The following is a 12106-nucleotide window of genomic DNA, read 5'->3' on the forward strand; positions in this document are numbered from 1 at the left end:
ACTCTAGCATCCAAAAAGTGAACACTGGAACAATATTTCTAACATAACGAATATGGGAAATGGTCAGTGGGGACCTAAAGAATAATAATGTTGCTTTTAATTTTGTGATATAATTAAAAACTGTATGAACCAAATACTGTAACTTAGGAAGGGCACCCCCTCTAGCTGTCAAGTTTCCATCCAATACGTTTTCTATGTGATATGACAATTAATGAAACATTTTTTTGTAAGATAGGAATGTGATTTTAGGAGTCATAAGAGATAACTTCTAATCATATCCTTTGCACATTAAGTACCCACGCCCCGAATGAGGTCAGAGAGCTTGTCAGCGTGATGGAACTGTCCTTTTCGACCATAGTGCCTGACTAAGAATTAGCAAATCATACCAGAAGATGTGAGACTGTGGTCCACATGTTGAAATGGTTAAAAACTCTGAAACTCTGAACCTCAACACTAGATGAGAAGATAACCTCACCTACCATACCAGGAAACATGGAGTGTTAGCTACATGTGGGAAACGGTTGAAACAACAAACGGTGAAAAAGATAAACTCACCAGACTATACCTGCACATGAACAGATTGCAGCTGTCCATGTAAAGGGGTTCAAACTCTGACTATCCACACAGGCTAAGAACAAGTTATGAACAAAAACAGTCCATTGGATACCGAACAACTAAGAAGAAGGACATTGTGACATCTGATGGAACCTCGGAGCATGTACAAGTGGCATGTACAACGGCATCCAAACACGTAAATACATTCATTGCTTCTTATTCCAAAATGGGTGGCGGTTCGCGTGCAAAGTATATGATTAAGGTGACGAAAGTCCTAGAATGTATCCACGATAAATGTTCCTTTTTCTCCATCTCTCTATTTTACTCACCCCCTTTTCCATCTCTGTGTAAAAAGCTATCATATCTTGGTAGTCCACTAGGGACTTTTGTCTCAGACATGTCGACATTTGGTTAGGTTTATCTGTCTTACTTAGATGGAAGACATGAGCTAAATGCGGTAGCTTTATAGCTAGTTAACATTAGCATCAAGGTACCAAGCTAGTTCTTTCACATACCCTCATCACTTCCATTCTCACTGAAGCCCGTGGTAATTCTCGGTTTCTGCTGGTGCAGCAGGCTGTTTGAGATGCTTTAGAAGCCCCATTGATGGTATGGACAACATCTACTTTGAGAAGCAACTTCTTGATGAAGCCCTCCTTCCATTGTTGATGACTCTGAAAGTTCTCAGGGATGAAATGTGCCCCTCAGATTGACGAGTAGATGTCCAATTCTCACACATTTTAAAGAATCTTTTCATTCACTGTGTGACGTTCACCACGGGTTATTGTGGGATTGTTTCCAGAAGTTATTGCTGATTTGGAGAAAACCTCAAACCCAACTTTTAGAACAAGATTACAATATTATAACAATTGATTGAAGAGTTTTATCATTTGTGAATGATATCTTTGGGTGCTCAAAGTTAACATTATATGCATTTCTGGCATTGGGAAATAGGTGCTACACTCCCTTTAAATCAATAAGACAGCAGTCAGCAGATTACCATTCCGCCTCCCCCTCATCTCTTTGCACGACAAACGTTATTTGGAAAGCTTTTCTGCAGGTTGCTTACTCAAGCAAAGCACAGGCAAACTTTTAGTCACACTGGCTGAGAGCTCTCACAGCAGCCACTTGTGGTGCCTTAGTGTCTCATTTCTGCTGTATTTCAACCTTGTTATGCAGTAGCTTACCCAGCAGAGGAAAAGAAAACATACAATGGTGGAGGATTTTATTGTTTTGAAGATCCTTTCCAATCACATATCACCATCTTGATATATCACATATCACCCTCATGATATGCACACCACACTTCACTGCACAATATCTAGCATGTATCACAGCCAACTGAGTAAAGTATTTCACAACCCACAGACAGAATGGAAGTATTGCCTGTGCACTGACCTTGAATGCAGAGAAAAATAATAGAACACTTTGCACCAATCAAGAACTCAAAGGGAGATGGGCTTTGATATACTGTAGGCATTGTTTTTCTTGCTAGTATATGCAAATCCCAGTAACATGGTAAAACGGCTGCAAGTCAAGTTCTCTTTTTGAGGTCAGCGATCAGCGGTAGACATGCAGAGTTGGATACAGTTTATTAATTCTTCTTTGGTGTCCACATCTCTTCCTCTCATTCTCTCCTTCCAGACTACATACTAATACTCTCTCAATTCCTCTCTCTCCTCCAACATTTCCTCTCCCGCTTTTTCTTCCTTCCCCCTCTGTCTCTTCTCTTCTCCTTTCACAAACAGGGTGTCAGATATCTAAAAGTAACAAGGGAAGGAGACATCCAATTAAAAACACAATGCATTATTATTTCAGAGCCTTCCCCACAGGCAATCTGGGAAGCCGTTCAGATGATATAACAGCTCACCAGACCCTATGCCACTACGCCAGCTCAGAGGACACGATAAGGAGGTTTTTACTGTTAATGCATGAGCTCACCAGCTGTGGCAACTATGGACTTTCCCCAGCAGCTTGCGCTTTCCCCCTCTCTCACCCTCCCTAGCTCTCATCCTCCCTCTTCCCCTCTCCCTTGCTCTCTCTCTCTCTCTCTCTCTCTCTCTCTCTCACTCACAAACACGCACACTCCCAAATGCACAGGGATTGCAGCAGCATGTACTGTACGAGTGCCTATTGCCGGTGAGTGTAGGAGCGGCAGCGGACGAGTGTCAGTGATGCTTGAATGAGGTGAAAGAGAGAGAGAGAGAGAGAGTCAGACAGAGAGAGAGAAGTAGGGAGGACTTCATTGTGGACCTTACGGGGTTGGAGGCCGTTTTTTTCTATCCTGAACCTTTGCCGATGTGCCACAACTATCCAGCTGTCACTGCAGTGGCTGTCTCTTTGGTACCCTATCCTCTCTCTGGACGGAGCTCTCTATGCCACTACATGAATGGATATGCACCAGCTCAGTGGGAGATCTCTGCTTTCTCATCCTTTGCTCCACTGATTTGTTTCTCAAGGTAAGTGTTTAACACTTAAGTCTGTATAGTAATAACGATAGGAAGTTAATATAGAAACATAGGAGAATCTGCACTTAGAGTCAGTTTATCAGCTTTGATTTGTCAAGATACAGCAGGTGCCCGAGTGGTTTGAATGTCTTTACTGTATTTGCTCTGATATACTGTATGTCCGGTTGCTTTATTGTCTAGACGCTGATATGTGGAGGATTCAAAGGGGGCATTCTAGCCAACCAGTAAAAGGCTCACAATTTATCTGGAGAAAGCAATGATGTTGTCTTTATGTTATCTGTTTCACTTTTGGCTGATACTATCTGATTTCCTGTTTAGAAAGTGTAATGAACAGATTACTGAACAAGGAAATGTTCAGGTGAATATTCAGTTAGATTTTACATATTGATTTAGTCTTGTAGCATTGATCGATTGCACTTATGGGTTGACCATTATTGCTCTTTTCAATGGGCTAACACATGTGATCATTGGCATTGTATAATTTTTAGGGATATCAATGATAGTGCTCAAGTGCTTGTGACAGTGAGATGTAGTTGGTGTTCAGTGTTGAACACATACCATAGCTACAGTAGTGCTGCTGAAAGTACAGTGATTATTATGAGCGATAGATGTGTTCCTCAAGGCGTCATGTGACGACGAGATGAGGATTCCACCTGGGACTCGCAACTTATCATGAGTAATGACATGTGATCTTGACGCTCCCGGCAGAGCACTGCATCACATAGAGGGCAGATCAGATTTTCTCTCTCTCCTCTCTCTGTCTATTAAATACTGTTTCATAGTCATCCCACCCTTCTCTCTCTATAGCCCCGTTTATACCTGGTGCTAACATGCATCCTTTGTCCTGATCTTGTCCACATTCGGATTGTGCCCAAATTTTGGGGCAGGTGTAGATGATTAAAAGACGCATTGTGATCTGATTGTGATGAGATCTTCCTGACCACCTCCGGAGGTAATCAGGGATCCAATGTATCTGGATATCGATCAAGTGTAAACAAAGCTGATTTATTACATCAATAATTGTCAATAATTCATATTTTTTTCAAAATAATTACAGGGAGGCAACAGGAAATCTGGTAACAATGCAGACATAGTGGACAGATAAGAGACACATTTTAATACCATGTGTTGATATGACACTGATTGGATCATATTGATCAGATCACAAAATCCACATTAGCGCAAGGTGCAAACGAGGCTTCTGGAACCAGTTCAGATAGTTTGTTCTCCCCCTGCCTCATTTCAAACCAATCTCTGTCTCTACAGAAACCTCTATCTTAGAAACCCGCTTATGGTGTTCCCAAACCATCTTCTATCCTAGGACCCCACCTCTTTCTCTATCAGTCTAATCAAATATTGTATTCTCTCTTGGCTCTGTTTATGAGAAACCAACCACTTAGTTCCTTCATCCTTTTCTGTTGTTGGAGCAATTCAAATGATCTTACTCTTTCTTTGAAACACCAGCAGCCATACCCTCGTCAGTGAGCGAGTAAAAAGGGTGGCTCACAGTAACCTGTAAATATGGTACAATTGGGCAAGGAACAGCTACTGTAAGGCATGGGAACATTAACCAATCTGCCATCTCACTCTCTCCTGCTTCCGGGAAACACCCCTCAGCTCCTCACAGCTCTCTCTCCCTTGTAACCATGTCAATGCGTCAGGTGTAATGCACTTCTCCTTGTCATGGCGATGCTAAACTTACTCTTCGGAAGATCCATTTCATAGCACTGGCTTTCAGTGAGCAGATGAGCAAATTGAGGCCTTTTTAAAAGCTCCCCTACTCCTCTGTAAAAGAAAGTGCAGTGCAGTGATGAATCTTTTAAGCCAATGCCATAAAGCACACTGTCTCAGGTGTATCCTGCAGCCCAGCAAGTTACTAAGAATTCACCAGACAGACAGAACCGAGATATGAGGATGTGCATTACTGGGGGATACCTAGCCTATAACTTGGTGGGAATGTCCATAAATATATAGTAAGTACCACACATATACTACAGTGTGTAGTATAGTATTCTACAGTATACAAAAAAATTATATAGTAAGTACTAAACATGATCGAGGGACACTGCAGTGTGGAGTATAGTATTCTAAAGTATACTACAATTTGCTACAGAATTCTATAGTAAGTACTATAATATTCTATAGTAAACTGTAGTATTTTTTCATGTGGGGAAGACCAGTATGATAATGATAAGAAAAACAATTCTTACAGATGTCCCCACATCACGCACATTATTCTCAAATCACATATTGTGCAATGGAAGGCGAAGTACTTCTGATTAGGTAAACTTGCATGATCAAACAGTAGATACAAAGTACCCAACAAAGAGTTATGGCCCCTCCTCTTTTGGCATAATAGTATTAAAAAGGGTGCCAATATGCTATGCAACACACACATCTGGCGTGTGTCCTCAGATATTCCCTATTATAAACTGGGTGGTTCGAGCCCTGAATGCTGATTGGCTGAAAGCTGTGGTACTGTATATCAGACCGTATACCAAGGGTTGACAAAACATTTATTTTTACTGCTCTAATTACATTGGTAACCAGTTTATAATAGCAAATAAGGCACCTCTGAGGTTTGTGGTATATGGCCAATATACCTCAACTAAGTGCTATATCCAGGCACTCTGCGATGTGTCATGCGTAAGAACAGCCCTTAGCCGTGGTATATTGGCCTTATACCACACCATGTCAGGCCTTTTATCTTAATTATCTCTCTCTGTATAATGGGTTTTTCCAAGATGGTGTCATGGGGGAATTGGTGCGTTGGGGCAGTCGATGCTCCTCAGAAGAGCAAGGGGAGGACCATCCTCCTCAGTGAATCAAATAAATAAATAGTGAAACATTAAAAAAGTTATATTTTTTTGATAATATTGAGAAACAACCTAGGTTTACAAGTAGCTTTTCCTTTTACCATGTAATTACCTATGCCATATCATATTCTGCAATTAGGTTCTTCAGTAGATAATGCTAATGATCATTACTCCACAAATAGAGTTGTGAAGTACTGTATGTTATATGAATTAATTTTGTTGTGTAAATAACACTTTCATGGTGCTGTGAGCAGTGCTCGGCTTGTGCCATACACACTCAGTAAAAAGGGTATGGTTAGAGTACAGTATTCTTCCCTGGGGTACAAAAAGATTGAAATACACATAATGTGCCTTCAGAGGTACACATAATGATCTCACATGGTACTGTTTGGTTCGTTTAAGGGTACATGTGTGGCAGTGGAGGCTCCACAGAGCAGGAAGGGGAGGACCATCCTCCTCAGTGAATTTCATAAAAAATGAAAATAGCAAAACATTAGAAGTTGTATTTTTGAGATACAACTGTACTAAATATATTCACGTTACCAAAACAATGATTTTAAACACACTGTTTTTCAATGAAGGTCTACAGCAGCCGCAACAGCACTCTGTAGGGTAGCACCATGGTGTAGCCGTAGGACAGCTAGCTTCCTTCCTCCTGTGGGTACATTGAATTCAATACAAAAACTAATTATTAATTATTACAACTTCTGGAGGATGTCCTCCAACCTATCAGAGCTCTTGCAGCATGAACTGACATGTTGTCCACCTAATCAGAGAATATAGGACTGAAAGCATAAGCTACAGCTAGCTAGCACTGCAGTGCATAAAATGTGGTGAGTAGTTGACTGGGGTGGCAGGGTAGCCTAGTGCTTAGAGCATTGGACTAGTAACTGAAAGGTTGCAAGTTCAAATCCCCGAGCTGACAAGGTACAAAATCTGTCGGTCTGCCCCTGAACAGGCAGTTAAGTTAACCCACTGTTCCTAGGCCATCATTGAAAATAAGAATTTGTTCTTAACTGACTTGCCTAGTAAAAAAAAGAGAGAGAAAGACAATAGATTTCTTACAAAATGAGAGAGAGGGCAATAAAGAGAGCTGTCTATATTTTTTGTTTAAATTTCACTTACTTAGCTGGTGGCTGCAGCTAGCTTGTTTAGCATACTCAAACACCCGGCACAAACAGAGAGGGATGCTATGTTAGCTAGCTGGCAATGGCTATCCAACACTGGCACTCTTCCAAGTCAAAGTACATTTTTGGTTTAATTTATTTATTGCCACCGGGGCCCGCCGGTGTAGCTGCTAAGCCACTTTATCACAACGATGTAGGCTGTGTGTAGTGGTTAATGGTTATGATACGAAGGTTTGGTTTGAAAAGGTTTTTTCGCCTGACCACAGACAACTGAGAGCATACGGATCATACTGTTTTTGTGTGTATTCATTCCGCCGATTCTATTGAAAAAACTTTTCTTATAATGAAGCAAGTGGAATATAACGGGGATAAACTTACCTGAATTTGTCCAATAAAAACACGTCTTTACAATTGTTGGACTAATAATTACACTCTAGATCCGCTACATGTAGGCAAGAGTGTGCAAGACAGTATTGAATGGGTCACTGCTTGTCACCTTGACTGCAACAAAAAAAACATCTCGACCTGTGCACCGACGCTGTAAACTTTCAATCATGGGCTAGGTTGTAGCAACGATGGGTATACGGAGTATAATGTACTAGCCGAAACCTATCAATGTTACATTGAGCTGGGTGAATAGAATATGGATGACAGCCATCCAATATGCTTAAACAGCACCAACCACCACTGTGTTGGGGAATTAGTATGTGGTGTCACAACATAAATAGTACGGATTGCTATGATTTGATGCACTGAGAAAACATGCCTTGGCAGCAGATAGACAGCAAACTGCAAGTGAGATATGGTTTCCCATTCACTGATGATATGCATCACGTGTGCTGTGTCAAGGTCAATGCCATTGATAGTGCTGCTATCAATGCCTCTGTAATACCATTACTATACCATTTATGAGAGTGGATAGGCTGCATTTTAATCCTACAAACACGCCTTATCAGGAGAGCATGTCAATCACTACACCTCAAGAGCACCTCTCTAGAAGCTTGTTCACATGCTGGAGCTGGAGGCAGAGCTGAATATCGTAAGTCAGCAATGTTATAGATTTGCTAGCAGGGATAGTGATACATTCATATATATATATATATATATATATATATATATATATATATATATATATATATATATACGTATATAACCAGCCAGCACAGTCCTATGTCCAAATAACTGACAGAAAACACTAGACAATTATGGCGATGACCACTCAATCATAGCATCTGATGTGGAGTTTTCTATCTAACATTTCTGTATGAAGAACTGAAGGGCAATTGTAACAGACAGCATGGTCTGCCAGAGTTCATAAGGAGATTTAAGAGGATTACTTTTGCAATTTTAGAGTCAATGCATTATTCATAATCCCCTGGATGATTGGGGCCAAACCAGGGAAGAACCTCTGGTCATTAGCAGTGATAGGTAGCCCTGGGAAGTAGGGAGTGAGTAGGAAGAGGAAACGTAACTGGTTATTCAGAGGAGCTGTGGCGGTGACACATACTCAGTTGTCTTTAAAATTATCATATGACACTCCAGGTTTGCTCAAGAACCTTGAGGGAATGAGGATTTTTTAAATGTACAGTATATATTCTCTATGTGTGAATTAGCATTTAGCTTCTTTACATGCTTTGTCTTGTGTTTGAATATAAAGTAAGGACGACTCGAGGGGACTTTGTATGGATCTAGATACAATTCAATGGTTTGAGATGGCAAGAAGAATATATCTAAAAAGGCTTCCCTTTCATCTGTAGTCTGAGATACAAAAAAGGTCATAATGTCTACAAGGCTACAAAGTAAAACACCTGGCACGATTCCCAATGCATTCAGTTGCCCCTTTTATGAGCCCTTGTCCAATGCTATCTTAATATTGTGTGAGTGAGAGGACCTGAAGTACTGACAGACTCTCTTTAAAACGTTGGTAATGGGGCTTCCTTTCTTCCTTTTATGCAGGTGACATTAGGGGTCGTGTGGTAGAATCAGTGCTCATATATTGCCCACATGGACAGAAGGCAATGCTAAGGCTAATACAGGCTCTTGGATAACTCCGAAATATCAATGACATACATATGATTTTTCTACATAACTTCATAACCTCATTACAGTCTGTTTCATTATAAGCAAATTGTGTGGGGTAGTGCTTTGGACTTTGGACTTATAAGGAATTTGAGATGAAAAAACAGTATGTCACCAAGCATACTGATGGATTGACTACGTCTCAAAATGATTGAACGTGATTGCTTTCAGAGAAGTGACTATGCCATGAAGGGCCTGCATTTGTGTAGTAACAAATGATGCATTCGGGTTTATTTATCACATAGTGTCTCATCGTATAAAGATGATGAACTAGCTCAGCTCTGATATTTCCTTTTAACACAATTTCATTCCCTAAAACTGCTTTCCATGTTAGTCCGTTAGTAATCAAATCTATTATAAATCTCGTACACTATTCCAATGACACAAAGTCAAACATTATTCAATGCAATACAGCCCCTTAAATACGACAGCTCTGAATGTGGAATATCTATAGAAATCTTTATTTGTCATAAGAATAATAATATAAAATAAGTCTGTGTCTGTGTGTGTCTCATCTGTGACATAAATCGTGATCTCGTATAAATTCATCTCTGGGCCCGGTTGCATAAAACGTTTAAAGTTATCTTTTCCCTTAAAGTTTCATTAACTTTAAGTCAGTTGCACAAAACATTTTAAGGTGAATCCCCCCCTTAAATTGAGTGGCAAAGTTAAGGATCCCCATTAACTGCTTCATTCAGTATCGATTTCAATGTAAACGTCATTTGTGGAGTTGAATGTCGTTTTCGTCTGCCCTGGTTACAAAAGGAAAACATTAACCAGCTAGCTACTTACCTAAACAATGGAAGGTGCACAAACCATGGCTACAAAGCTAGCTGGCTAGTTAGCTATCTACTCTGTAAGCTAGCTTGATGTGCTAGAAAGAAATAGAAACAAGTTGAGAAAAAAGTAACTAAAATAAACTTGGTTTATTTTCTTCTGAAGCAATTTGGTTATCCTGTCTTGATTTTTCAAAGTTCTGTTCTGTTATCTCACAAAATACGTAATCTCTTTGAGGAAACATTTAGTCGGTGAATCAGGCCGTCTCCATGGTAACCAGATACTCTTTCAGCCGTACATGCTTTCAAACTACAGTAAAACCCCTTAAGTATGCTCTTACCTAAGGGAATAGTTGAGGGGATCTATTTAACACCCTTAAACAATTATCTTAGATAAGGGACAATTATTCCTTAATGTGAACCCTTAAGGAAAACACTTAAGATGTTTTATGCAACTGGGCCCTGACAGTCTAGATGTTAGTTGCTCAGTAACAGAACAAAGAAAATAAAAACGATCTGCTGCCTAAAGTAAATGTACTGTGATTAAACCCCAGCATATTATGACATACACTGTATATTTCTCTCCCTTCTCCCAGAAACCATGGTGAGCAAGGAGAGCAGCAGGGTCGTGCTCTCCAACTCAGAGTCAGATTCAGAGACAGGCCCGTCACATAGCTTGGAGGCACAATACGGTCCTGACGGCAAACAGCAGGTGAAGAAGAGGAACAAAGCCTTACAAGTCCGCTTCAAGGATATCTGTGACGCCCAGAACGAGCAGCGGGCAGGGGGGCGAGGAGCAAGGTCCATTTCCTGTAAAGTGGCATACAGGAAGTACATGGCGATGCCTGCGCGGCGCTCCATCCCCAATGTGACTAAGAGCACGGGTGTTCAGACGTCACCAGACCTTACGAAACACTACCAGACTTTCCCCTTCGAGCGAAAGAAAGGACACACCATCAAACACACGGCCTTGGTAGAGGACTACAAGGGTCAAAACAATGGGTTTTTGAGTGACTTGAAAGGTCAGGACGAGGCAGTGAGTTTAGAGGAGTGCTCGTCATCTCAGGGTGCAGGGAAGCATGTGCGGCAGACGCAGGCACTGCTCCACCACAGGGACGACAGCAGTGGCACAGAGGATCTGTTATCCGGTGCCAACTGCGTAGACAGGCGTGAATGCCGGGACCCTTCTCTCCTCACAAAGGACACAGAGTGCTTTGCAAATGACCCAACTCCCATGGGAGAGCCGAAGAACAAGGCTTCTGGCGTGAGAACCAAACACAAAGTATTATCCAAAGTGGACACGATGGGTGCCAACCCTTCCGCCAAACGCCAGTTGGCAAACTGCGAGGAACTCTTACAGGACACAAGATTAAAGGTCACAAGTCCTGTTGCCTGGAACTCCCTGACGCAAGTGGAAAGTCTAGGCCTAGGGAGTCCGTCGGTGCACCACAAACGCAAGAAGGCCATGCAGCCCAATGGACAACAGTCTCAGACACTGCCCCACCCCCACAGTGCTGGCTGCTCTGTGGTCAAGGTAAAGGCACATCAGTACCAATCAGGGACTTTACCAGCCCCAAGGAAAACACAGTCGGGCCTGGAGGATCAGGCTTGTCCTCCAGGACGGCAGGGTGCCTGTCAGCAGATAGTGCCCTTACCTGGGAATGGGGATATTAAGGGAAAGCTCCAGGCCATGGAAAACCTCATCAGCTCCAGTCAGGAGACCATCAAGGTTTTACTGGGGGTCATCCAAGAGCTGGAGAAGGGCGAGGCTCAAAGAGAAGGGTGAGTTGAACCATCCACTATGCATCAAATGTGCCCAAATTCCTCAAGGTGGGAGTTTGACTCTAGTTCTTACTTCATAGGAGGGTGGTTTGAAAATAAAATATATAGATTTTTTAAGATTTCTTTTGCGGAATTGCCTTCTTGAACATATTAACTTTCATGTGCCTTGATTACAAACTAGTATGTGATCTGTAATTATGGATAAAAATGTTAAATTACGAGCCTAGTTTAGCCAAGGAGAAAGCACTGAGCTATATAGGGAGAAAGACAGTATCCTTCCTGGTCAGCCATGATTGGCTGAGATAATGGAGGGACTGAAGATGCCAAGAGATGAGTCCTGATTGGTCTATCATGTCACAGGCGTCTGTCTATAACAGAATGGGGGCTTACATGGTCAGTTTATAGATAATCTTGGCTATCACAGATTTTTGGAAAGATATACAGTTGAAGTCAGAAGTTTACATACACCTTAGCCAAATACATTTAAACTCAGTTTTTCACAA

The 12106-nt window shown here is 41.4% G+C and overlaps 1 protein-coding gene across 1 annotated transcript in view; it reads left to right on the forward strand.

Annotated features, from left to right (window-relative positions):
- Nucleotides 1-2565: 2565 nt before the first annotated feature.
- Nucleotides 2566-12106, forward strand: part of LOC110502488 (inhibitory synaptic factor 2A) — a 30366-nt gene continuing 20825 nt past the window's right edge. Inside the window, exons 1-2 of the mRNA XM_021580538.3 lie at nucleotides 2566-3014; nucleotides 10418-11603. Coding sequence (XP_021436213.2) covers nucleotides 10423-11603 — 1181 coding nt within the window. The 5' untranslated portion in view covers nucleotides 2566-3014; nucleotides 10418-10422. The remainder of the gene's footprint in view (nucleotides 3015-10417; nucleotides 11604-12106) is intronic.

This window comes from Oncorhynchus mykiss, chromosome 23 (assembly GCF_057628025.1).
Source record: "Oncorhynchus mykiss isolate SJ-2025 chromosome 23, ASM5762802v1, whole genome shotgun sequence".
Taxonomy (NCBI): Eukaryota; Metazoa; Chordata; class Actinopteri; order Salmoniformes; family Salmonidae; genus Oncorhynchus; species Oncorhynchus mykiss.